At 37.6% G+C, this 25,767-nt stretch overlaps 1 protein-coding gene across 3 annotated transcripts in view; it reads right to left on the reverse strand.

The window, feature by feature from the left end:
* The window catches only part of SUGCT (succinyl-CoA:glutarate-CoA transferase), a 768,020-nt gene that overhangs the window by 723,702 nt on the left and 18,551 nt on the right, over positions 1-25,767 (reverse strand). For all 3 annotated transcript variants that reach the window (XM_049642763.1, XM_049642762.1, XM_049642764.1), the window contains exons 2-5: positions 16,728-16,779; positions 16,003-16,076; positions 7,361-7,446; positions 6,029-6,079 (exon numbers count right to left, since the gene is read on the reverse strand). In XM_049642763.1, the coding sequence (XP_049498720.1) occupies positions 6,029-6,079; positions 7,361-7,446; positions 16,003-16,076; positions 16,728-16,779 (263 nt within the window). The remainder of the gene's footprint in view (positions 1-6,028; positions 6,080-7,360; positions 7,447-16,002; positions 16,077-16,727; positions 16,780-25,767) is intronic.

Here is a 25,767-nt window from a genome sequence, read left to right on the forward strand (position 1 = left end):
ATATGGAATTGTCAGATTTAACAAAATTTGGAGGGAGGGGATCTCAGGAAACATCTCAAGGAAATAAGCTGTCATCCTCCAGAGCTCCTGAAACAGTGGCACCAGGAGCCAGGTAAACACTTCTCTAGAGAGAAATGATAAATATATTAAGACATAGGACAGAGATAGAAAGGTTGAAGTATGCACTCCAAATCTCAAACCATATAGGTGTCTTTCCAAATTTCAGGTACCAATTAACATTTGAGCTGTTTGTAAGCAACTCCATACAGGGAGAGTCCCAATAAAAATGCATTTACTTATTTATTGTTAATGATTCTACCAAGTACTGCTTGCTTAGGGATTTGGAGGAAGGCCAAGTGTTTACTTTAAATAAAACAAAATGGTACACTTTAATTTATTCCACAAATTCTTCTGAGCCTCTATTTACTACTGACAAGGCACTCCTGTGGGCTGTAAAGAAAACAAACTACATCAAACACATCTAGACTTCTACACTGGTCATCTCTTGCTGCATATATTCTGCATGGCGCACTATATAGCACCTTATGCAAATGACATTTAATGAATTATTTAATTTTTAAAAACTCTGTGTGGGTTCCCCAAGAAGTTAAACATAGAATTACCATATGACCCAGCAATGCCTCTCCTAGGTATATACTCAAAAGAACTAAAATCAGGGACCCGAACAGATACTTGTATGCCAATGTTCAAGGCAGCAGTATTATTTGCAATAGCCAAAAGGTGGAAATAATCCAAGTGTCCATCAGCAGACAAATGTATCCATCCATAAAGTGGAATATTACTTAGTTGTAAAAAGAGAATGAAGTTCTGATACATGCTAGAACATACACAAACCTTTAAAATATTATACTAAATGGGCTCCTGGGTGGCTCAGTCGGAAGGGCGTCTGACTTCGGCTCAGGTCATGATCTCGCGGTCCGTGAGTTCAAGCCCCACGTTGGGCTCTGCGCTGACAGCTCAGAGCCTGGAGCCTGTTTCAGATTCTGTGTCTCCCTCTCTCTCTGACCCTCCCCCATTCATCCTCTGTCTCTCTCTGTCTCAGGGGCGAATAAACGTTTAAAAAAAATTTTTTTTAATATTATGCTAAATGACATTAATCAGACACAAAAATACAAATATTGTATAATTTCACTTATATAAAATACTCACAATAGGCAAACCCATAGAGACACAAAGTAGATGAGAGATTATCAGGGGCTGGAGTGAGTGGGAAGTGGAATTATTGCTTAATGGATACAGTTTCTGTCTGGGGTGATGCAACATTTTAGAAATAGATAGTAGTGGGCCACCTGGGTGGCTCAGTCGGTTAAGCGTCCAACTCTTGGGTTTCCGGTCAGATCATAATCTCATGGTTCGTGAGTTCAAGCCCCACATCGGGCTCTGTACTGACAGTTGCAGAGCCTGCTTGGGATTCTCTGTCTCCCTCACTCTCTCTGCCCCTCCCCTGCTCACTCTCTATCTCTTTGTCTCAAAATAAATAAAACATTTAAAAAAAATAGCAGTGCTGATTGTACAGTATTAGGAATATATTAATGCCACTGAACTCTGTACTTAAAAATGGTTAAAATGGAAATTTTTATGCTCTATATATTTTACCACAACAAAAAATTTTTTAACTATGCAAGGTATTTGTATTTTTAGACTTCTAAGGAATCCTAAGTCACATCTCAATCTACATAAAGTATATAGATGAACCACAAACAAATGCACTATTTCAATAACAGAAGGAAATAAATATAATGAGTAATTTATATTAATATAAAAGTATAAAAATATTTCAAGTAACCAAAAAAAGCAGATTAAAAAACAATATACATGGTATTATCTCACGTTTTCGGGAAAAATAAGTATACAAGGACATAAAGAGATTGGATATGATATACTAAAATATTAATGTCTTTGCATGAACTTGTATTATTTCTTGGGTAACATGAAAAAAAAAAATGGTAACTAAAAAGAGCTGTGCTCAGAGTACCATGTAGTCTGGCTCTACAACATTACAAGAAAAATACAGAAAAGTTGAGTTTAAGAGCTAAATATTTCTACTAATAAAGATGCACAGTAGTTTTTTTATGATTACCCAAGAAATCAACATGTATGCATTTTGATATTTATTTATTAAGAAATACCCCAAAAAAGTTTATAGGGCAGAAATTATTCCTTTCTCCATTTTACAAATATTTATTTTAGATACGTACTAGCCACTTACTAGATATTGATTCCAAGCTGGTCTGTCATTGACCATATTCTCTCTCCCTCTCTGTTTTAGGATATTCACCCATTTCAAGATTATATCTATTCCCTACAGCTTTAGCTAATCATTCAGAAGTATTCTAAGAAAATAGTGCAAAACTCAGAGCCATGAGAAATTGACCTCCACACTAACTACAAGTATTATATGTGATAGTTACCTCAGTAGAGACCAAATGTTTACTGCATTTCCCTGATACAATGATCTACCAGGAAATAAAGGGAGAGAAGAAGACTAGTTCCCAGTTTTACTGGTATTATATCCTCTTCCTCATCTAAGTGCTTACAAATCATTGAAAAAACCTATTCTAGAATCTGGCCCAGAATAAAAAGCAAGCACAATTTTGTATGACTTAGAGAACCTACTATCTTTTTTCTTTCTGAAAGGAGATAAAAAAAATTCTTCCCTCTAGTCACAGAGTAAATAAGAACTAAAATTCATTTGAAATATAGAGTATCTAATTCTGAGTTATCTTTATTAGATGTAATTTAAGAACAGACTAGAGATCAGAAATAGTACAGTAATTTTTTTTTTTAATTTTTCAATGTTTATTATTGAGAGACAGAGAGACACAGAGCGTGAGCAGGGGAGGGGTAGAGAGAGGGGGAGACATAGAATCTGAAGTAGGCTCCAGGCTCTGAGCTGTCAGCACAGAGCCTGATGCAGGGCTCGAACTCACAAACTGCGAGGTCATGACCTGGGCCGAAGTCAGTCAACCAACTGAGCCACCCAGGCGCCCCAGTACAGTAATTTTTTAAATGTTGTATCAAATAATGTGCTTACTGGTAAGAAATGTATTCTAAAAGATTTAAGTGCAAAGTTTCATGATATCTCCCACTTTAAAATAGTTCAAACACACACACACACACACACACACACACACACACACAGAGATAGGTATACATATGTAAATATGCAAATATAGCAAAATATTAAAATTATTACATGTAGGATAGGGTTATTGAAAGTTCATTATACTATTCTTTCAACTTTTCTGTACGTTTGAATTTTTCATAATAAAATGTTGGAAGAAAATAAAATCCATGACATTGCTCTATGGACCATAATATGTGCACACAATATGGATATTGTGACTATTGACTAACATAGAGAATTATTTGAAATATAAACGACATATTAGAAAGTTATCAAATCATATTGCCATGAAAATACCAGGCTCTACATAGATTTTCAAAGCAGAGTTTTGTTTTTTGCACAAGCTGTTTTTGGTTAGCCTTGTACAAAGGAGTCATATTTTTTGGAGCTCTCATGTATCCAGCTGACTGGTTTGTAAGCTACTTTGGAACTATTTCTATAAACTAAACTCATTATGTTAGCAATCATAGCCACCACGGTCTGTATACAGAGGTTGTTTTACTACTCTTAAGCTAAAAGAGAAATCCATGCCAGAAAGATTAAAAAGACTAAGCAAAAGATAATTTTTCCCCTAGGCAATAAGATACATAACATGAATGGTACAACCAGCAATGGATATGAATAATGTCCCCATACAATCTATTTAAGTTTAATATGAGTTGAAATGTACTTTATTGTTATCAATCAGACATGAAGAGAAATCAAGCCCATGATGAAATTTATTTAAAGTTGTTACAGTATAGTAGAAAACTGGCAAGATCCAAGGAGAATTAGAAGCAAGTCCTGGAGATTCATTTACTTTGGTCTGAACTACACAAGCAGGTCCAAAATACTCAAATGTACATTTATGTCTTAGTAGCAAGAGTTATGAACTCCACCCAAATACTGCCTCACTGAGAAGCTCTAATGAAATTGCAAAGTATGGGTTTAATCAAATCTGAAACCTTGACTTTTGCGGATAAAATATCAGAATGCCCTGAAATAGAAGCAAAGAAGCAGGAGCTATGAACACTAAAGATGAAACTGAGAGACAGGACATAAAGAAGAATTGAGGCAAGAACAATTGCCTAAAACAAAATTAAATAAAATCAACTAACCACTGAAGAGAAAATAAAAAGAATGGTCTGAGAATGCAGACAATGGGAATTGGGTTCAAAGTGAGGGTAGGCCATTGCAGAAAAAATAGAGCAGGGCAACAACAATGGAGAAAAATTTAGAAAAATCAAACTAAGGTTCAATTGAAAAAGAAAACAAACAAACAAACAAAAATGTAAGTTATACTGTAGAAAAGATATGTGGAAATAAGGCACTAAGATCAGGACAATTACCACGCCTTGTGTTCAAAATATATCTAGTAAACAAAAATTCTAAATTTGTTGGAATGACCCATGAGATCCAAAGCGGATGGTCACTGATTCTAATCCTAATGATTAAAAGAAATTATCTTTCAATCAGCCAGATAGATAAGGAAAGTAGCCAACAGAGCAATGATGTCAAAGTTGACGCTTTGATATGAAACAAATTTGGGGATTTGGTTCTCTAATCAAGTACATCCACTAGGGTAGATTTTAAACTTTAACAAAGACAGCAAGCAAGTTCTATCTCACATGATGAATCCAATTTCATGTGCATCAAGAACAACAATAATAGGGGTGCCTGGGTGTCTCATTTGGTTAAGCATCCGACTTTGGCTCAGGTCATGATCTCACGGTCCGTGAGTTCGAGCTCTGCGTCGGGCTCTGTGCTGACAGCTCAGAGCCTGGAGCCTGCTTCAGATTCTGTGTCTCCCTCTCTCTGTGCCCCTCCCCCGTTCATGCTCTGTCTCTCTCTGTCTCAAAAATAAACATTAAAAAAAAATTTTTTTTAATAAAAAAAAAGAACAACAATAATAGCTAATACTTAATGAGTACTAACTATGGCAAACACTCTTCTATATATTTTACACATATCAACTCAATTCTAACAAGTTTCAGATGCAGGTACTATTATTATCCCCATTTTACTGGTAAGGAATGAAGGGCATAAAGATGTTAACTAAGGGGCGCCTGGGTGGCTCAATCTTCCAACTCTTGATTTCAGCTTAAGTTATGATCTCACGGCTGTGAGATCGAGCCCCCACGTCGGGCTCCATGCTGAGCATAAAGCCTACTTGGGATTCTCTCTCTCTTACCCTCTCTCTCTGCCCCTCCCCTGCTCATTCTCTCTAAATAAACAAACATTTAAAAAAAATGTTAAGTAACAATCAAAAAATAAACTTAAGTAACCTACCTGCAGTCACATAGCTAGTAAGTAGAGAAGGCAGGAATTGAATCTCAGCACTGGAACACTAAGGTGTGCACCAAACCATCACACAATCTTGCCTCTCAAGAAAAGATGCTCAGATTAGGTCTGGATATATTAGCCATCTGAATAAGGGTTAGAAAAAGCTTGAGCTCTCCAGTGATGTGACCTGGGTTGAAATTCCAGCTCTTCCCTTTACTAGCTATGTGATCTTTGGAGCAACACTTGAGCCCCATGAGGCTCATTTCCCTCCCATGAAAATGAGGATCCTAATACTTCATTTACAAATAAAATTCTGAGGATTTGAGGAGATATACTGTAAGTGCCCAAGCCTAAGATCTGATGCAGAGTAGGGATTCAGTCAATAGTAGCTAGTATTAACTGAACACTTACACACTGTAGAGAAACATTATACATAACATATGAGAAATTATAAAGCATATTTTACTTACGATAAAAGTAAAGTTAAATTCCCAAATGGCATTCATAGCAAAATTAGAGATTGCCAATGAAATAAATTTTTAAAACACTTTTACTCTGATGCTCAAATCCCCAATTACAACCCAAGTGACAAGATGCCTTCCATAAAGCATACTGTACCTCTTTGATGATTTTCACCCCTCTTGGATCCTTGATATTAACAGCTATACTCTAAAAATTAAAATATATATATCTTAAAATAGTATCATAAATGTTTTTCATAGTACTAACAGTTCAATAAGGGAGCCATCCATAGCATAGATTCTCTTCTTAAAGCAAATGTATTTTCCTCATGAAGAAACATTTAAATTATCTTTACTGATTTTATTTGCAATGTAGATATGTTAGGATGAGAGCAAGTGTCATAGACTCTGGGTCTGGAGTTCTCTCTTGTCCAGCAAGAAACTGGGACACAGGATTAAAAATGCAAGTGAGGCTAATGTGCAGGAGGAGACAAAAGCCTGAGGAAGGGTCCTTGCTCTGTTTTTCTTAGGATCAGAAGGCTTAAAAATGTGGTGATGGATATGCACAAAGAGACGATGAATCGTGAATATTACCTCATGGACATGAGAGAAAGGGGATTTTGAAGATATGTGGTGTTAGGGGTTTGGGTCAATACAAAACAAAATCCTGGCTCCAGGCAGAAGGTTGTTTACAGCAGACATGAGGCCCCACCTGTTTGCCTAAACTGGCCTAGGGGACAAGAGCATGCTATCTCAGGGTCAACAAAGTATCTTTCTTTTGCTAGTTAGCCACTTCGCTGGCCCATAGGGGTCTACACCTCTATTTACCTGTTTACCTAATTTGGTCCTTCCTTCTGTGAAAGCAGCTTTCTGCTATTGTACTAAGTTGGGAAAGCAAGGGTGTGCAGGGTGGTGTTTCCACCCTGAATACCTAATCTTGGATGTTTTCATCCTAAAATTCCCTATTCCTATACCTTTGTCCTATACTGGGGGCCTTTGCCCTGTTTACCTAATCTTATTCACCTAATCTTGTTTACCCAAACTTGGGTGTGTACATCCTATGGCTTTCTAATTCTTTATGCCTAGTTAACCCATTGATAAAAGCTCAGGGAAGTCCTAAGCTTATTCCCCACAAGCAAGGATTATACAAAAAATTTTTCAAACTATAATATCAAGTGTTAGGCAATTAGCAATCTCCAAAAGAATGAAATGTAGAGAATCAAAAGATTTCTTCCTCTAATAAAATTATTCCCATTATAAACCATTATAAATTCTCATGAAATTTTTAAGTTAGTCAAGAAGGAATATTAGTTTCAAAAAAACTCTATTGTTTCTATTTGGTAACTAGTGAATGAATAAAATTTCATCTTATTTGAAATATTATTTATATATACAAAAAAAAGGGTAGAAATGAATGAACCAAGGTAATACCTAAAGTTTTATTATTACAAGAAAATTACACAAAAATCAAAGAAAGAAATATTCTTACTTTTTTATTTCGATTAACACTGAGAAAATAAGTACTTTCTGTCCCCACAAAAGGTGGCCCCCAAGTTCGTGTATCATCACCAGCTCCTGAAAATAACAGTATGAGCTATTAATCTTTATCTCTGAAACATCATAAGACATTCAAACCAACCCATCATATACATTCACAGATGCCTAAACAAAATCAGCTCAATTCAGTGGAATTGGCAATCTAGAGGGGCCATAAGAACTTGCTGGAACTGTCCAAACTCAACCTGCTCATGTTAATAATGAAATCCTTCCAAATCATCTTTCACTAGAAGCCATCCCTAAAAGTCAAAATCCAGAAAGAAATGCCCTACTAGCAGTCTTTAGATTTAATAAATAGCAAATCTGAAAAAAAAAAATTAATAAATGGCAAATCTAAAAGAATCACTCTCAATTTTTGGCAAGCAAGTTGGTCAGCTCTTTGGGTGTTTCTCAGCATTAAATGTACAAAGAAATGCTGAGTCTGCAAAAGATTTTTGTTAAATATTATTTAAACCAGAATAATGGTAAGTGAGATTTTATAATAAAACGGCATCTTAAGAACAATGATAAATAAATAAATCTATAAATTTTTGTGAAATTCCAGAAATAAACCAAGCATATATGGTCAACTAATATTTAATGACTTAAATAAAATCAACCTACCACTGAAGAGAAGATAAAAAGAATGGTCTGAAAATGAAGACAATGAGAATTGGGTCCAAAGTGAGGGTAGACCATTGCAGAAAAATAGAGCAGGGAAACAACAATGGAGAAAAATTTAGAAAAATCAAACTAAGCTTCAGTTTGACAAGAGAGCCAACCAAGAACACTCAATGAAGAAAAGATAGTCTTTTCAACAAATGGTGCTGGGATAATTGGATAGTCACATGTAAAATAATGAAACTGAACCTATATCTTACACCACACATCATTCACAAAAATTAACTCAAAAAAGGGGCGCCTGGGTGGATCAGTTGATTAAGTGTCTGACTTCAACTCAGGTCATGATCTCATGGTTCGTTAGTTCAAGCCCTGTGTCAGGCTTTGTGCTGACAGCTCAGAGCCTGGAGCCTGGAGCCTGCTTCAGATTCTGAGTCCCTTCTCTCTCAACCCCTCCCCCACTCATGCTCTGACTCTCTTACTCTCTCTCTCTCTCTCTCTCTCTCTCTCTGAAAAATAAACAAACCTTAAAACAATGTTTTAAATTAACTCAAAATGAGTTAACTGAGTTAAATGAGTTAAAGACAACTTTAAGACCTAAAAGCATGAAACTCCTAGAAAAAACATGGGAACAAAGTTCCTTGACATGGGTCTTAGTTAATGATTTTTTTTGGATTTGACACCAAAGTACCAAGCAATAAAATCTAAAATAAACAAGTGAGACTGCATCAAACTGAAAAGCTTCTGCACAGCAAAAGAAACCATTTCACTTTGTTGAAGTGAAAAGACAACTTACAGAATGGGGAAAAAATATTTGCAAATCATATAGCTCATAACAGGTTAATACCCAAACATCTAAAGAACTCACACAAGTCAACAGCTAAAAAACAAATAACCCAATTAAAAAATGGGCAAAAGGGGGCACCTGGGTAGCTCAGTCAGTTAAGTGTCAGACTTCAACTCAGGTCATGATCTCACAGTTCCTGAGTTCAAGCCCCGTGTTGGGTGAGCTTGAGCCCCACTTCAGGTGAGTCCCACTTCTCTCTCTCTCTACCTCTCTCTCTCCCTCTCTCTCTGCTCCTTGCTCACATGCACCCTCTCTCTCTCTCTCAAAAATAAATGAATAAATACATAAACAAACACATTTTTTTAAATGGGCAAAGGACCCAAAAAGACATTTTTCTAAAGATAGACAAAAGACCAACAGGTACATAAAAAGAAGCTCAACATCACTATTCATTGCAAGAATGCAAAATAAAACCACAACCTCACACCTGTTAGAATGGCCACTGTCAAAAAGACAAGAGACAACAAATGCTGGCAAGAATGTAGATAAAAGGGAACCCTTGTGCACTGTTTGTAGGAATGTAAATCAGTACAGCCACTATGGAAAACAGTATGAAATATCCTCAAAAAATTAAAAATAGAACTACAATATGATCCAGCAATTCCACTTCCTGGAATATATCCAAAGGAAACAAAAACACTAACTCAAAAAGATATGCATCCTATGTTCATAGCAGCATTATTTACAATAGCCAAGACATGAAAACACCTGTGTCCATTGATGGATGCATGGATAAAGTTGCAATATATATATATATATATATATATATATACACACACACACACATACACACACACACATATATATACATATATACATATATACATATACATGTATACATACACATATACATATACATATATATGTGTATATATATGTATATATGTATACATATATACATATATATGTATATATATATGTATATATGTATATATATATATAGAGAGAGAGAGAGAGAATATATACACAACTGTATGTATACACACACACACACACATACACACAATGGAATATTAAGCCATAAAAAATGAGGAAATCCTCCATTTGTGACAACATGGATGGACTTGAAAGCATCATGCTAAATGAGATAACTCCGATAAAGACAAATATTGTATGATCTCATTTATATGTGGAATTTTAGAAAATAAAAAACCAAATTCAGGGGCGCCTGGGTGGCTCAGTCAGTTAAACATCCGACTTCGGCTCAGGTCATGATCTCACGGGTCCGTGAGTTTGAGCCCCGCGACGGGCTCTGTGCTGACAGCTCAGAGCCTGGAGCCTGCTTCGGATTCTGTGTCTCCCTCTCTCTCTGACCCTCTCCCATTCATGCTCTGTCTCTCTCTGTCTCAAAAATAAATAAACATTAAAAAAAAAATTTAAAAAAAAAAAAAAACAAATTCATAGAATAAGAGATCTGACCTGTGGTTACCAGAGGTGGAGGGTGGGGGCAGGGGAGATTGCAGGAAGGTGGTCAAAAGGTACAAACTGGCAGGCATAAGGTCAAGTAAGTATGAGGGATGTAACGTACAGCATCATGACTATAGTTAACACTGCTGTATGATATACAGGAAATTTGTTAAGAGAGTAAATCCTAGGGGCATCTGGGTGGCTCAGTCAGTTGAGTGTCCGACCTTGGCTCAGGTCATAATCTCAAGGTTCGTGAGTTCGAGCCCCACATCGGGCTCACTGCTGTCAGCCTATCAGTGCAGAGCCTGCTTCAGATCCTCTGTCCCCCTCTCTTTGCCTCTCCCCTGCTTGCACTCTCCCAAAAAAAAAATACTAAAAAAAAAAAAAAAAAAAATTGAGAGAGTAAATCCTAATAGCTCTCATCACAAGAAGAAAATTTTTTTCTTTTTTCTTTTCTTATCATGTCTACAAGAGAAGAGGGATGTAAGCTGAACTTATTGTGGTAATAACACGATAACTAAGTATATAAATTAAACCATCATGTTCTGTGCCTTATACTTACACAGTGATGTGTGCTAATTATTTCTCAATACAATTGGGAAAAAAATTTGTGTTATATGGGCACCTGGGTGGATAAGTCATTTAAGTGTCCAACTCTTGATCTTAGCTCAGCGTCCTGAGTTCAACTCTTGATCTGATCTCAGGGTCCTGAGTTCAAGCCCCACGTTGGGCTCCACACTTGGTGTGGAGCCTACTTAAAAAAAAAAAAATGGGTTATAAACAATCAAAAAAGGCAAAATAAGTAAATGAATAGCATATTTATTTAATTTAAAATACTATTCTAGAATAAAATTTTACTCATCTAGGTCTTGCTACAAAGTAAAAGTTTAAAACCATCAAAATATAGGGTGTTTTCTTCTGAACATCTACTTCAAGTCATATGTTTGTGTTAGATTCAAAGACAACACTATAGAGTTACAGAAAAAAAGTTTCCTTTGCACAAAAAGCCACTGACAACATAGACAGAGCTCAGAAAATGAATCAAGGATTAAGTGGCACAAAATAGTATCACTTAAGAATTTTATAAAGTCTGATTAAATATTGATATTAGAAACTAATCATTATATAGGTAATTACAGTTAAAGTATTTATCTCTAGCCCCCAAGAAGAGAGAACTTGAGAATGAATTAAAGTTTAAATTCTGATCTCATCTAAATGATATAATTAATCTATTGGCCCAGTAGACTTTACCCACTGAAACTAATCAAGAAAAGCAAATACAGCCTTTTGGAAAACAAAACAGAGGCCAAAGAACAGACTTGTGAAGGAAGGAAGGAAGGAAGGAAGGAAGGAAGGAAGGAAGGAAGGAAGACAAACCTCATAAGAGAGAGGACAACAAGCCAGAGGAGAAAAGAAGCATTAGTTCTAACTGGAGATGAACCAATAACAACACAAAGCAATCAGTGGTAAGTATCAAAAGGAATGGCATGCTCAAAACACCAGGGGAAAAATAAAACTACAAGATCCGAGAAAGGCAATCTTCTAGTAAAAAACCAATTAGAGGCTTCATGGAAAAGGTATGTGTGAATCTGGACCTTCAGGATCAGACAGGACCTCACAGAGTCAAGAGAAAATCCAGCCACTTCCATTTTTTTAAGGCTCCCAATATATTAATTTTTTTTAATAAAGCAATGCCAACATAAGGCTAAAATTAAGTAATTTTAAATGTTTACATTCATCTCAGGTGGAGATATTGTTAGGAATCTAAATTGAAGGCCTACAGGGCTTTCCTGCCCCATCTGTCTTTGGGAAGTATCCAGGGCTTTGGAGAGGATCAATGGCCTCTCTAAAGAATCAGTGCTGATGGGCGGGCCGGGTGGCTTAGTTGGTTAAGCATCCGACTTCCGCTCAGGTCATGATCTCACGGTTGGGAGCCTACTCTGGATTCCGTGTCTCCCCTTCTCTCTGCCCCTCCCCTGCTTTCACGTTCTCTCTCTCAAAAATAAGTAAACATTAAAAAAAAAAAAAAAAAAAGAATCAGCACTGATGGCACATGACAGGATATAAGGGCTAAAGTTTACAAACTGGGAAAACTGGCAGTTTGAGAGATGTCTTATTTGACCCACACATAATTTAAAGTTTTTAACTAACTGCCATGATTTCAAAATCTGGAGATCTCATATAAAATTTCACACTGCCTTTCTTAAATGATATTTCAACACATTCAAGACACTCAGCAAGTATTTATTGGGTACCTACTATGTCACAGACACTGCTCTATGCAGAGCAGACACAGCAGTGACCAAAAGATCAACACCCCTGCCTTCATATCCCTGCCTACAGGGGATAGTCCAGGAACCCCAGTCACATCATCTGCTGCCCTACACTGTCCACTTCACTCAGCTAGGTTACAGACTAAGGTAACTCTACAGAAAGAAGGAGAAGAAAATTTATTTGCTCTTTGATTATAAAAATAAGAATAGTCCAAGTCCCAAGTCCCAAAACTGTAACCAATTCTATGTAATTAAAGAACAGGAGAAGCAGACATGAGAAAAGACTAGTTCTCTACTGAAGTTTGATAACTCTGCCAAGCCACTTCACCTCAGATCTGGGTTGAACAACTATCTCAAAAACCCAAAACTGTTAAATACACAATATGAACAATAAAATGCATTGGGCAGAAGGGTTAAGGGAAAGAGAGTAATCAGTCAGGCAAAAAGCAATGAACACCTACCTGCTAGCAGCAAAGCTTGCTACCAAGTGTAGGACTGTGGAATGCCTACACAAGGAAGGTGCCCCCCACTGAAAAACCGAAAAAGTACAAAGGAGAAATAAGGCCCACGTAAACAGGGGATAATGATCTCTAAAATTAATATAAATACAAATATGTAGACCAGTGATCAACTGAAATAGCAAGAGAGAGAAGATCAGATGCTCTACCTAGGATTAGAAGACCTAACAGCTAAAATTTCAAAGTGCTGTCGTGTTGAAATTGCGTAACAGTGTGGAAATTAAAATTTTATGAAATGTGGAAAAGAAAAAACAGATATTCAGCTAGAAAGTAAACATGTAGCCAGCATGTAGCCAGCAATGACCAAAAGTGGTGAACAACACTATCTAGATAATTGAAGCATTATCCCTGAAAGCAGGAGCTACCACCTGGAGCCTGATAAACACAGGGTCCGATTATACAACAGAATAATATGTAATATTCCCCATGCTGATCAGAGAATCTTATGCTAATTTGCTTCAGCCTCCTAAGAAATCTATTTATCAGGAAGATGAATCTTCCACACCAAGTATTCTACTTTATGGCATTTAATCACTTATGGGAAATTAATAAGGTGATGTAATAAACTCGACTCTTATGGTCTTACAGATATACTCACACTATTCAAGGGTAGACCATTTTCACTGATTTAGTAATTCTGTTCCAGATCCATATGGATCCGATCTTGAAGAACAAATAATAATGCTAACTTTTAAAACCTTCCAAAACAATAGGATGATGTAAAGGATATGGAGAATATGGACTGTGCCCTTCAAGTGCTTGCAGGAGAGAAAGAGCATACAACATGACACTTTCAATACCAGCATGAGCTCAACACCAAAATACTGAGAAAGCACCAAACGGAAGTGAGAATTATGTACACAGAATAGGTTTATCTGGTGGACACAGGGGAAAGGAAAAATAGGAAAGATGTCAGATGAAAAACAAATACAAAGAATTGATCTCAGCTTCGGTGTTTCTTGCTCAAAATCTTGAAAATCATATAATGAGAAAATGTTTCTTTTACTAGAAAGAGAAAAGAATGACTTGGATTGGAGTATCTGGGTTCCTTTCAGAAGGACTTGGGTTCCTTTCCCTCTCTCCTTCTTGTGTGTGCTAAAAGGGAAGACCCTTTTACCCTCCCTCCTCCTCGCATTCCCTTCATCCCACAGCGAGGGAATGTGGCGGGGTCGACTCTAAATTCAGTCTCAACAGTAAGGTTTTAAAATTTTTTTTTTTAACGTTTATTTATTTTTGAGACAGAGAGAGACAGAGCATGAACGGGGGAGGGTCAGAGAGAGGGAGACACAGAATCTGAAACAGGCTCCAGGCTCTGAGCTGTCAGCACAGAGCCCGACGCAGGGCTCGAACTCACGGACCACGAGATCCTGACCTGAGCCGAAGTCGGCCGCCCAACCGACTGAGCCACCCAGGTGCCCCATCAACAGTAAGGTTTGTATGGGGCTAGGGAGGGCCAGGACCAGACCTGAGCGCCTGGATATTCCTTATTACCTGTGTGACTTTGGACAAACTGCTTTATCTCCCTTTGTCTCTGTCTTTTCATTTATTTTTTTAATACTTGGTGTGGAAAAAAATTTTTTTTAATTTATTTTGAGAGAGAGAGAGAGAAAGAGAGAGAGAAGGCACCAGAGATGGGCAGAGAGAGAGGGAGAGAAAGAATCCCAAACAGACTCCGTGCTGTCAGCACAGAGCCTGACTCAGTGCTCCATCCCACGAACTATGAGATCATGACCTGAGCCAAAACCAAGAGTCACTCAACCAACTGAGCTACCCAGGACCCCTGTCTTTTCATTTTTAATCGAGGAATAATAACAGCAACCCATAAGGCTGTTGTAGAGATTAAATAAATTAATATAGGCAAAGTGCTTAGAACTGTATATGGTACTCTGACAAGTGTTAGCATCTGTTACTACGAGCTGCATCTCAGTTTCTACCAGAGGCTTTCAGGTGTGTGTGAAGGACCTGACTTAAGCTTTAGCCCTTGGCACTTATAAAAAGTAAAAAGAGGGGTGCCTGTCTTTGGCTCACGACATGATCTCGCAGTTTGTGGGTTCCAGCCCCATTTCAGGCTCTGTGCTGATAGTGCGGAGCCTAGTTCGGACCCTGTCTCCCTCTCTCTGCCCTTCTCCCCACCCCCCCACCCCCTGGTCATGTGCACATGGGCACAAGCTCGCACGCTCTCTCTCTCTTTCAAAAATAAAATTTAAAAAACACTTTAAAAAAGTGAAAGGAAATCATTAGTATAGGTTCAGAGGAAAGTAAGGAATGGAGGAAAAAATAAACATTTCAGTCAATTCTCTCCTCATTCCACATATAGGTACATGGATATTTCAAAAACCAGTTAAAAACTGTTATTAGAGCGCTTGGGTGGCTCAGTTGGTTAAGCATCCAGCTCCCGAGTTGGGCTCCATTCTGACAGCACAGAGCCAGCTTGGGATTATCTCTCTCTCTGTCTCTCTCTCTGCCCCTCCCCTGCTTGAGCTCTCTCAAAATAAATAAATACACTTAAAAACAAACAACAACAACAACAAAAAACATTAGTTTGCAGTGCCTGGCTTGCTCAGTCAAAAGAGCATGAGACGCTTGATCTCAGGGTCATGAGTACAAGCCCCATGCTAGATATAGAGGTTACTTAAAAATAAAATCCTAGGGGCGCCTGGGTGGCTCATTTAGTTAAGCATCCGACTTCCGCTCAGGTCATGATCTCATAGCTCTGTGCTGACAGCTCAAAGCCAGGAGCCTGCTAGATTGTTTCTCCCTCTCTGCCCCTCCCCTGCTCAAGCTCTGTCTCTGTCTCTCTCTCTCTCTCTCTCTCTCCTTCTCTCTATCAAAAATGAATAAACTTTAAAAAATAATAATAATAAACAAAATCTTAAAAAAAAAACTGTATTAGTCTGTTTCTATGTTTTAAAGGGAGTAATAGCTTTACCTGGTCTTTCCACTTTTATAACTTCTGCTCCAAGATCTCCTAAATTCATAGTAGCAAAAGGTCCCGCCAGTACTCTACAATATTAACAATGACAAGTAATCACCACCTTGAAGATGTTTATATTAATTCTTTTCTTAATAATCCATTAACACAGACAAGCTCATATAATGCTAGCAAGATTTAAAATTGTTAAAACTGTTCAGAATTGCAATTTGACCTTATGTATTAAAAGCTTTAAAAAGTATACTGATGCAGTAATTCCACTTTCAGCATTCTATCCTGAGGAAGAAATCCTAAGATTTCCTGAGGCAAAGATTGATGAACAAGGAATTGTACATCAGGAAGGAAGCCTAATTTACAATAGTGAAATCTTGGGGGATGAGTAATTATGTGACAACCATATAATAAAATATCATCTTACATTTTTGTTGAATTTTTAGTGACATGGAAAAATACTCAGAATATAATATTATCTTTTACATGTGGGTAAAAACTATAATTTCAGTATGGTTCTAATTTTTGTCTTTAAAAATAATATATAAATATGCAGATTGAAAAAAATGCAAATATTATACTAATTATCTGTTAGAATGATGAAATTATACCATTTTTTTATTTTCTTTTCTAAAATTTTAATAGTAAGCATTAAAACCCAAAAATGAATGAATGTTTTTTTGAAAGAAGGGAAAATTCAATCACCAAAACATAGATAAACCAATACAAACCTTGTTAGATCCAGAATTTTTACACCCTCCAGTGGCTTCATATTGTCAGTATCTGGCAAAACACAGAAAATATTTTAAGAGCATTGATGATGAATTTTCAGAAGGAAAAGTGCAAAATTGTTAATATTCTGTTTTAAGTAATCTCTATTACTACCAAAACTATATTTTTTCCTTTACTATATTTCTGCTTTATATGTAACACAGAAACTTTTGACCTGATCCAGTTAAGTCAATCTGTAAAAATTACAACCTCTAATACCCTATTAATAAAGTCCACAGTTACACCTAAGATAATTTGTCTAATGAAAAATAAGGATTTTTAGGGCACTGTGTCAATATAGTTTGTAACAAATTATACTCTGGTGGAGGGATATGGATAATGGAGGTGTGTGTAGGCAAGGGGTATATGGGAAATCTCTGTACCTTCCTCTCAATTTTGCTGTAAACCTGAAACAGCTATAAAAAAAATAAATAAAGTCATAAAAAAAATAAAAAGTGAACTAAAAAACAAAAAATTACTAACAACTAAAAAAGAACAACAAAGACCTCCACGTATTTATTCTACACTTCAGACAGGGAGAAAATATGAATTTTTAAAGTTTATTAAATAATTTATTTACAAAAAATATTTACATATAAAAAATATGTGTATTTCCTTTTTCTCTTCACCCACCAGCTATAAAAATTCGCAGATAGGTCAATAATTGTATCATTAATTCACTAAAAATATTTAACATCAACACTAAATCACAAAGTCAAATTCTAGCCAAACGGCTTACAAAGTTTAGATCATGATGACTGAGATCAAGCTGAATTTATGGGGGAAAATGATGAACTACTGGTTCAATACATTTTTTAAATAGACTTTTTTAGAGAAGTTTTTAGATTCACAGCAAAACTGAGCAGAAATTACAAAGAATTCTCATGTACTTCTTTTCCCCACATGTGCCCAACATCGCCCATTTTGAACATCCCTCACCAGAGTGACACATTTTTCACAACTGACAAAGTTACCCTGACACATCACTATCGCATACTTTAGAGTTCACTCTTGCTCTCGTACATTTTATGGGTTTAGACAAATGCATAATGGCGTGTATCAAACATTATAATACACAGAATACTTTCACTGCCCTAAAAATCCTCTCTGCTCTGCCTATTCATCCCTTCCTCCCCACCTCAAACTCCTGTAATCCAATCTTTTTACTGTATCCACAGTTTGCCTTTTCCAGAATGTCATATGGTTGGAATCATACAGTAGTAGCCTTTTTAGATTGTCTTCTTTCACTCAATAATATTCATTTAAGTTTCCTCTGTGGCTTGACAGATCATTTCTTTTCAGTGCTGAATGATATTCCAATACCTTGATAGACCAGTTTATTTATCCATTCACCTACTAAAGGGCACCTTGGTTGCCTCCCAGGTTTGGTGGTTACAAAGAAAGCTGCTAAAACATTGTGTGCAGGTTTTTGTGTGGACATTAAGTTTTCAATTCATTTGGGTAATTCTCAAGAAGTGCTGATTACTGAAAAGTGTGCTAAGAGTATGTTTCGTTTTCCACCCCACCTTCCAAAGTAGCTGTACCGTTTTGCATTCCCACCAGCAATGATTGGGAGTTCCTCATGTCAATACATTTTTTTAAAAATCTTAATGCATCTCCATCACCAGTGGATTAAGAATAAGAGTTACAGATTTACACATATACCACACATTTACACACATATCATTATAGTCTTGAGAAGGATCACAAGAGACACAACAATTCTTAGCTAGGAGTGTCCTCAGCTAAGAGGACATTACCTCAATGTTCTGGTAAGGAACACTGAAATTCCATATAGTGAGCACTTGCTCCTTGAAATCAACCCATTCATTCTTTTAAAATAAGAAATTGCTGGAGCTCCTGGGTGGTTCAGTCAGTTAAGCATCAGACTTCGGCTCAGGTCATGATCTCACAGTTCGTGAGTTTGAGCCCTGCATCAAGCTATCTGCTGTCAGCTCAGAGCCCACTTTGGATCCTCTGTCCCCCTCTCTCTCTGCCCCTCTCTCTCTCAAAAATAAACATTAAAAAAAAAAAAAACATTAAAGGGGCACCTGGATGGTCCAGTCGGTTAAGCCTCCAACTCTTGATTTTGGCTCAAGTCATGGTCTCACAGTTCGTGGGTTCAAGCCCTGTGTTGGGCTCTGCACTGACACCACGGAGCCTGCTTGGGAGTCTCTCTCTCTTCCCCTCACTCTGCCCCTCCCTCCCTCTCAAAATAAGTAAACTTTAAAAATACCATTTAAAAAATGTTTGTGGAGGGAAAGAAAGGACAGAAAGATGAGGAGAAAAAAAAAAATCCTCATTTTGCCACAATGCATTAATAGATTGCCATAATGGAACACAGTGAAAAAACTACAGTCCCATTGCAGCAATATTACAGGTGGGGTTTCTTGGTGCCAAGATGGATGCTGCAGTGTTTATAACCTAATCTCATATGTGACATATTATCACAGCTACCATATGCTATTAGTCACATAGGCCAACTCTGGTGCAGTATTAGGGAGTACTCCATACACAAGGGTGTATGAGGAGGTAAGGATCATTGCAGCCATCTTGGACACTGGGTAATACACTCATAGTGGTTTCAATTTGTATTGCTGTGATGACAAGTGACATTGAGCACATTTTCATATGTTTATTGGCCATTATCATACCTCTTCTAGTAAACATCTGCTTGTGGGGCATCTGGGTAGCTCAGTCAGTTGAGCATCAGACTCTTGATTTGGGCTCCAGTCATGATCTCGAGGTTTGTGAGATCAAGCCCCAAGCTGGGCTCTGTGCTGAATGTGCAGAACCTGCATGGGATTCCCCCTCTCTCCCCCTCCCCCACTCATGCTCCCTCCCCCACAAATAAGTAAATAAATAAATGTTTTAAAAATACATAAACATCTACTTGAAACTTGTGCCCATGTTTAATTCAGTTCCTTAAGGAGCCTACACAACATTGCTTCAAGCACCCTTACCATCCTTGTCACTTACACTGCAACATAAACATCAAGCTGATGAAGAGAGGCTATTGAGTTTTGCCCCCTATAAAATCAAGTTGCCTAACTTCAAATTCATTGTTACCCAACAACCTATTGCTCAACCCACCTCTTCCCAAAACAGCTATTGCAAATCTTCTCCACTCCATAAGTCTCCAAATCCCTTTCTTCTCTAGCTGCCATGTCAAATAGCTCTACTTGAAAATTCCTCTTTGGAAAAGAATTTTATCAATCCAAGAGAAAATAACTAAAAATACTGATAGTAGTCATTGACACATAAAAGTCCAGCCATATCATATCACCCGACATTGAAACTTGTCAATCAAGAAACCTTATTGTAGTGTTCTGGAGCTGCCGTAACAAAATACCATAGCCTGAGTGCCTTCAACAATAGGAATTATTTTTTCATAGTTCTAGAGACTAGAAGTCCAAGATCAAGGTATCAGCAAGTTTAGTTTCTCCTGAAACCCCTCTCCTTCATTTGCAGATGGCCACTTTCTTGCTGCCTCTTCACAGGGTCATCCCTCTTTGCACTACATCCCTGATATCTCTATGTTCTAACCTCTTCTTATAAAGACACCAACCAGTAAAGACCCACCCAAATAGCCTCATTTTAATGTAAGTATCTCTTTAAGGGAACTATCTCCAAAAACAGTCTGAGATGTGGGGGATTAGGACTTCAATGTATAAATTGAGGGGGACAAATTCAGCCCATAACAAAGCTCGACCCATGCATACAGTTTCTAATCAGCTTTTTATTTTTTTTTTATTTTTTTCTAATGTTTATTTATTTTTGAGAGAGATAGAGCATGAAAGGGAGAGGGGCAGAGAGAGAGGGAGACACAGAATCTGAAGCAGGCTCCAGGCTCTGAGCTGTCAGCACAGAGTCAGACACGGGGCTTGAACTCACGAACTGCGAGATCATGACCCGAGCCAAAGTCAGACACTAACCAAGTGAGCCACCCAGGCACCCCTCTAATCAGCTTTTTAAATGTCCATCCCCAAGGGGCGCCTGGGTGGCTCAGTCGGTTAAGCGTCCAACTTCGGCTCAGGTCACGATCTCGCGGTCCGTGAGTTCGAGCCCCGCGTCAGGCTCTGGGCAGATGGCTCAGAGCCTGGAGCCTGTTTCCGATTCTGTGTCTCCCTCTCTCTCTGCCCCTCCCCCGTTCATGCTCTGTCTCTCTCTGTCTCAAAAATAAATAAACGTTAAAAAAAAAAAATTTAAATGTCCATCCCCTATTGTATAAAAGAACAGTCAAAAAATCAGCAAGATATAGGGAAAACCTATATCAGGAAAGAAAGAGACCAAGGCAAACATGAAAAAGAAAGAGCAAACAGATATAAGACAGGTAAACTACATTACAATTCCATCAATATGACATTCTTGAAAAGACAAAGGATAGAGATAGAAAATAGGTAAGAGTTGGGAGAGGCTGGGAATGAAGAAAGAATGACTGCAAGTTTTGAGAGGTGAGGGAAGTGTTCTATATCGTAATTATGGTGATGGTTACATGACTCTATATGTTTGCCCAAATTCACAGGACTACACGCCAAAAAGAATTTTACTGTATGCAAGTTTTATGTCCATAAAAAATTATCAATATTATCAGAAAAATGAAGAACTTGCACCTATAAAACAGAAAAGGACACTTGTAAAAAGTATTTAGAGAATGAAAATATGATCTTGGAACTTTAAAAAATGACAGAAGAATGAAAATGTAAGAGAAAGGCAGAAAGATAAAGATAAGAAAATTACCCAGGGGCACCTGGGTGGCTCAGTTGGCTAAGTGTCCAACTTTGACTCAGGTGACAATCTCACAGCTTGTGGGTTCAAGCCCCGCGTCGGGCTCTATGCTGATGGCTTGGAGCCTGGAGCCTGCTTCAGATTCTGTGTCTCCCTCTCTCTCTCTGCCCCTCCCCCACTCACACTCTGTCTTTCAAAAATAAATAAACATTAACAAAATTTAAAAAAAGAAAAAATAAAATCACTCAGACAGTAGAACAAAAAGAAATGATGAAAGTGAAAAATGGAGGAGAGGGGGAAAAAAAGAATCAGCCTAGGAATTCCAATAATACAGGTTTCTCAAAGAGTGAACAGCAAAAACAGAAGAGAGAACATTAATAAATAATTCAGATCAAGATCACAGAATTGAAGGATATGATTTTGCAGACTGAAAGGGCCCTTGCAGCACCTGGGTGCTGTAGTCGGTTAAGCTTCCAACTCTTGGTTTCAGCTCAGGTCGTGATCTCAGGGTCTTGATCTCAGGGTCATGAGATCAGGTCCCTCATAGGGCTCCGTGCTGAGCATGGAGCCTGCTCAAGATACTCTCTCTCCCTCTCTGCCCCTCCCCTCTATATCTCAAAAAAAAAGGAGGGGGGCTCTGCATGCCCTGCCTAGACTTTAAAAAGACACACCCCATTTTGAAAAGATACATGCACCCTTATGTTTATTTCAGCATTATTTACAATAGCCAATATATGAAAGCAGCCCAAGTGTTCATCAATAGATGAATGGATAAAGAAGATATGATACACACACACACACACACACACACACACACACACACACAGAGTGGAATATTACTCAGCCTTAAAAAAGATGAGATCTTGCCATTTGCAACAACACGGATGAACTTAGAGGGTATTATGCTAAGTGAAGTAAGTCAGACAGAAAGACAAACATCACATGATTTCACTCAGAGATGAAATCTAAAAAACAAAATAAATGAATAAACAAACAAAAAGCAGAATCAGACCTATAAATACAAACTGATGGTTGCCAGAGAGGAGAGGGGGTAGGAGGATGGGCAAAATGGTTGATGGGGAGTTAGACATACAGGCTTCCAGTTATGGAATGAGTAAGTCATGGGGATAACAGGCAAAGCATAAGGACTCTAGTTAACAATATGGTAATAGCATTGCATGGTGACAGATTATAGCTACATTTGTGGTGAGGGTAGTATTAACATACAGATTTATCAAATCACTATACTGTATACCTGAAACCAATGTAACGTGTCAAATATACTCAAATTGTTACAAATTAATTAAGTCAAATTAAATTAATAACAATAAAGACACACACCAAGAATGAATAAGTCATGGGAATGAAAGGTACAGCATAGGAGGGGTGCCTGAGTGGCTCAGTCAGTTAAACATCCAACTCTTGATTTCAGCTCAGGTCATGATCTCACTGTCAGTGCAGAGCCTGCTTGGGATTCTCTCTCTCCCCTCTCTCTCTCTGCTCCACTCCTGTGCTCTCTCTTTCAATCTCTCTCTCTCTCAAAATAAATACATAAACTTAAAAAAAAAAGGTACAGGATAGGAAAAATGATAAATGGTGTTGTAATAGCATTGTACAGTGACAGACGGTAGCTACACTTGTGGTGAATATAGCATATATTAAAGTGGTCAAATCACAATATTATATACCTGCAACTAATGTAACATTGTGTCTCAACCACAATAAAAATTTTAAAAGGTGACAAAGTGCTAGAAATTTAAAAACAAATAAATAAATTAAAAACATACACCAAGGCACATCAGTGTAAGAATTTGGAACACTAAGATTTTTTGTCTCTGCCAAAAGAAGATCTGAAAAATCTCTAAGGAGGAAACAAGCATATATAAAGGATTGGCTAACAGAATCTCATTGAACTTCTCAACAGTACTGGAAGCTAAAACATAAAAATGGAACAAAAACCTTAAAATTTTTGAAAGGAATATGTATTTCTCTTTTAAATTCTAAACCCAGTCAAGCCATGAGTCTTGTGTGAGGGTAGAAAAAAGAAACTTTTTAATCAGAAAAATTTTACCTTCCCATCCCTTCTTGGGAAAATTATTTCTAGAGGATATGGTCCACCAAAAACAGAAAAAGAAAGAGGGGCACCTGGATGGCTCAGTCGGTTGAGTGACCAACTCTTGATTTTAGCTCCAGTCAGGATCCCAGCATCGTGAGTTCGAGCCCCATGTTGGGCTCTGTGCTGACAGAGTGGGGTCCCGCTTAGGATTCTCTCTCTCCCTCTGCCCCTCCCCCGCTCATGCAAGCAAGTGCACTCTCTCTTGCTCTCCGTCTCAAAATAAATAAATAAACACTTTTTAAAAAGAAATAAGAAGAGGGGCACCTGGGTGGCTCAGTCGGTTGAGCATCCCACTTCGGCTCAGGTCATGATCTCGCAGTTCCTGAGTTCGAGCCCCACGTTGGGCTCTGTGCTGACAGCTCAGAGCCTGGACCTGCTTCGGATTCTGTGTCTCCCTTTCTCTGCCCCTTCCCTGCTCATGCTGTCTCTCTCTGCCTCTCAAAAATGAATAAATGTTAAAAAAAAAATTTTTTAAAGAAATAAGAAGATAAGGGATCCAGAAAATGTGGGATCTAAAGGAGAAAGATGAAAGGAATCTTCAGAATGAAAGTAAAGAAAATACTAACACAATAGCTGAAATATCTTCATGGTTCAGTTGGGGGTGAATTAAGGACATATATTGAGAAAGTAAATAAAGAAGCCATACAAATATTAACACAAGGAAAAACAAAAAGGTGTGCAAGAGCAGCAATGTCATCCAAATCTGAAGAATAATTGTATAATCATAACGATGCAAATACTTGAATTCTGATCTAGCAAAATGTATGATTTGATAAGATAGAAAGTGTATGTGTAGTTGTTGGCATGGTGGTGAAAGAGAGCTAGTCTTTCTCACTACAGATAATTCCTAAAAACAAAAGCAAGAAGTAGCATTATAATTACATTACTTAGAAATTTGAAGGTAAAAGCTAAAAGAAACAGCTAAAAGAATTGACATTTGTTGTCTCTGGGAAAAAGGGGCAGAGGCATCAGAGGTTACTATTTTTCGTAATTAACCATATAGATGTGAAGTATATATAAAATATTGATTTTAAAAATTAAAAAATAAACTATAAGTTATGTTAAATTCATGAGCGACAGTTGAGGAATCATTTTGCTGTACTGCCCCCTGCAATGTTTTGATAAATATTGCACTCTGAGGCTTTCCATTTAATTATTTACACAAACTGCAGCAGCTTCAAGGGGAAATTATAGTCTATTGTCATCATTCGCAGATTCTGTATTTGAGGATTCAACTACTCACTAACTCCAAAATCAACATTTTCAGTGCTTTTGCAGTCATTTCAGGCCATGCACAGAATGCAGAAAAATTTCAGTCACTTGATGTACATGTTCCCAGCAACACTCTTCTTGTTTTGCCTTGTTAGGCCTTCTTGTCTCAGGTCTCATACTGTAAACAAGTGTCCTTAGTGTGGTGTACTTAGTGTCACATTTTCACGTTTCTGTGCTGTTTTGTTGGTGATTTCACCATTTAAAATAGCCCCCAAGTCTAAGTCGCCTGGGTGGCTCAAGTCGACTGAGCATCCGACTTCGGCTCAAGTCATGATCTCATGGTTTGTGGGTTCGAGCCCCGTGTTGGGCTCTGTGCTGATAGCTCAGAGCCTGGAGCCTGCTTCTGATTCTGTGTCTCCCTCTCTTTCTGCCCCTCCCCAGCTCGTACTCTGTCTCTCTCTCTCTCAAAAATAAAGAAAAAAAAAATTTTTTTAATAAATAAATAAATAAATAAAATGGCCCCAAGAGTAGTGCTGAAGTGCTGTCTGGTGTTCTTAAGTGCAAGAAGACCATGATGAGCCCTATAGAGAAAATATGTGTTAGATAAGCTTTGTTCAGGCATGACTATAACTATATAAGTTATAATGCTCTGGCCATGGATTCAATGTTAATGAATCAACAATATATATTAAATAAGGTGACTTTAAACAGAAACACCCATAATACAACATTATGTGTATTAACTGGTAGACAAAAATGTGTGACCAAAGACTTGCAGGAACTTAATCCTATATTTCCCCCAGGAGCAATGGTTCAGTATTCACTAATTTGGTGTTCACAGTTTATAGAACAAAACTACTTCTAATAACGAGAATTAACTGTATAAAAGAGGCAAGAGAAAGATCAGCACTACCTCAACCAGAAAGCCCTGACCAGCCTTGGGA

This window comes from Panthera uncia, chromosome A2 (assembly GCF_023721935.1).
Source record: "Panthera uncia isolate 11264 chromosome A2, Puncia_PCG_1.0, whole genome shotgun sequence".
In the NCBI taxonomy this organism is placed as follows: Eukaryota; Metazoa; Chordata; class Mammalia; order Carnivora; family Felidae; genus Panthera; species Panthera uncia.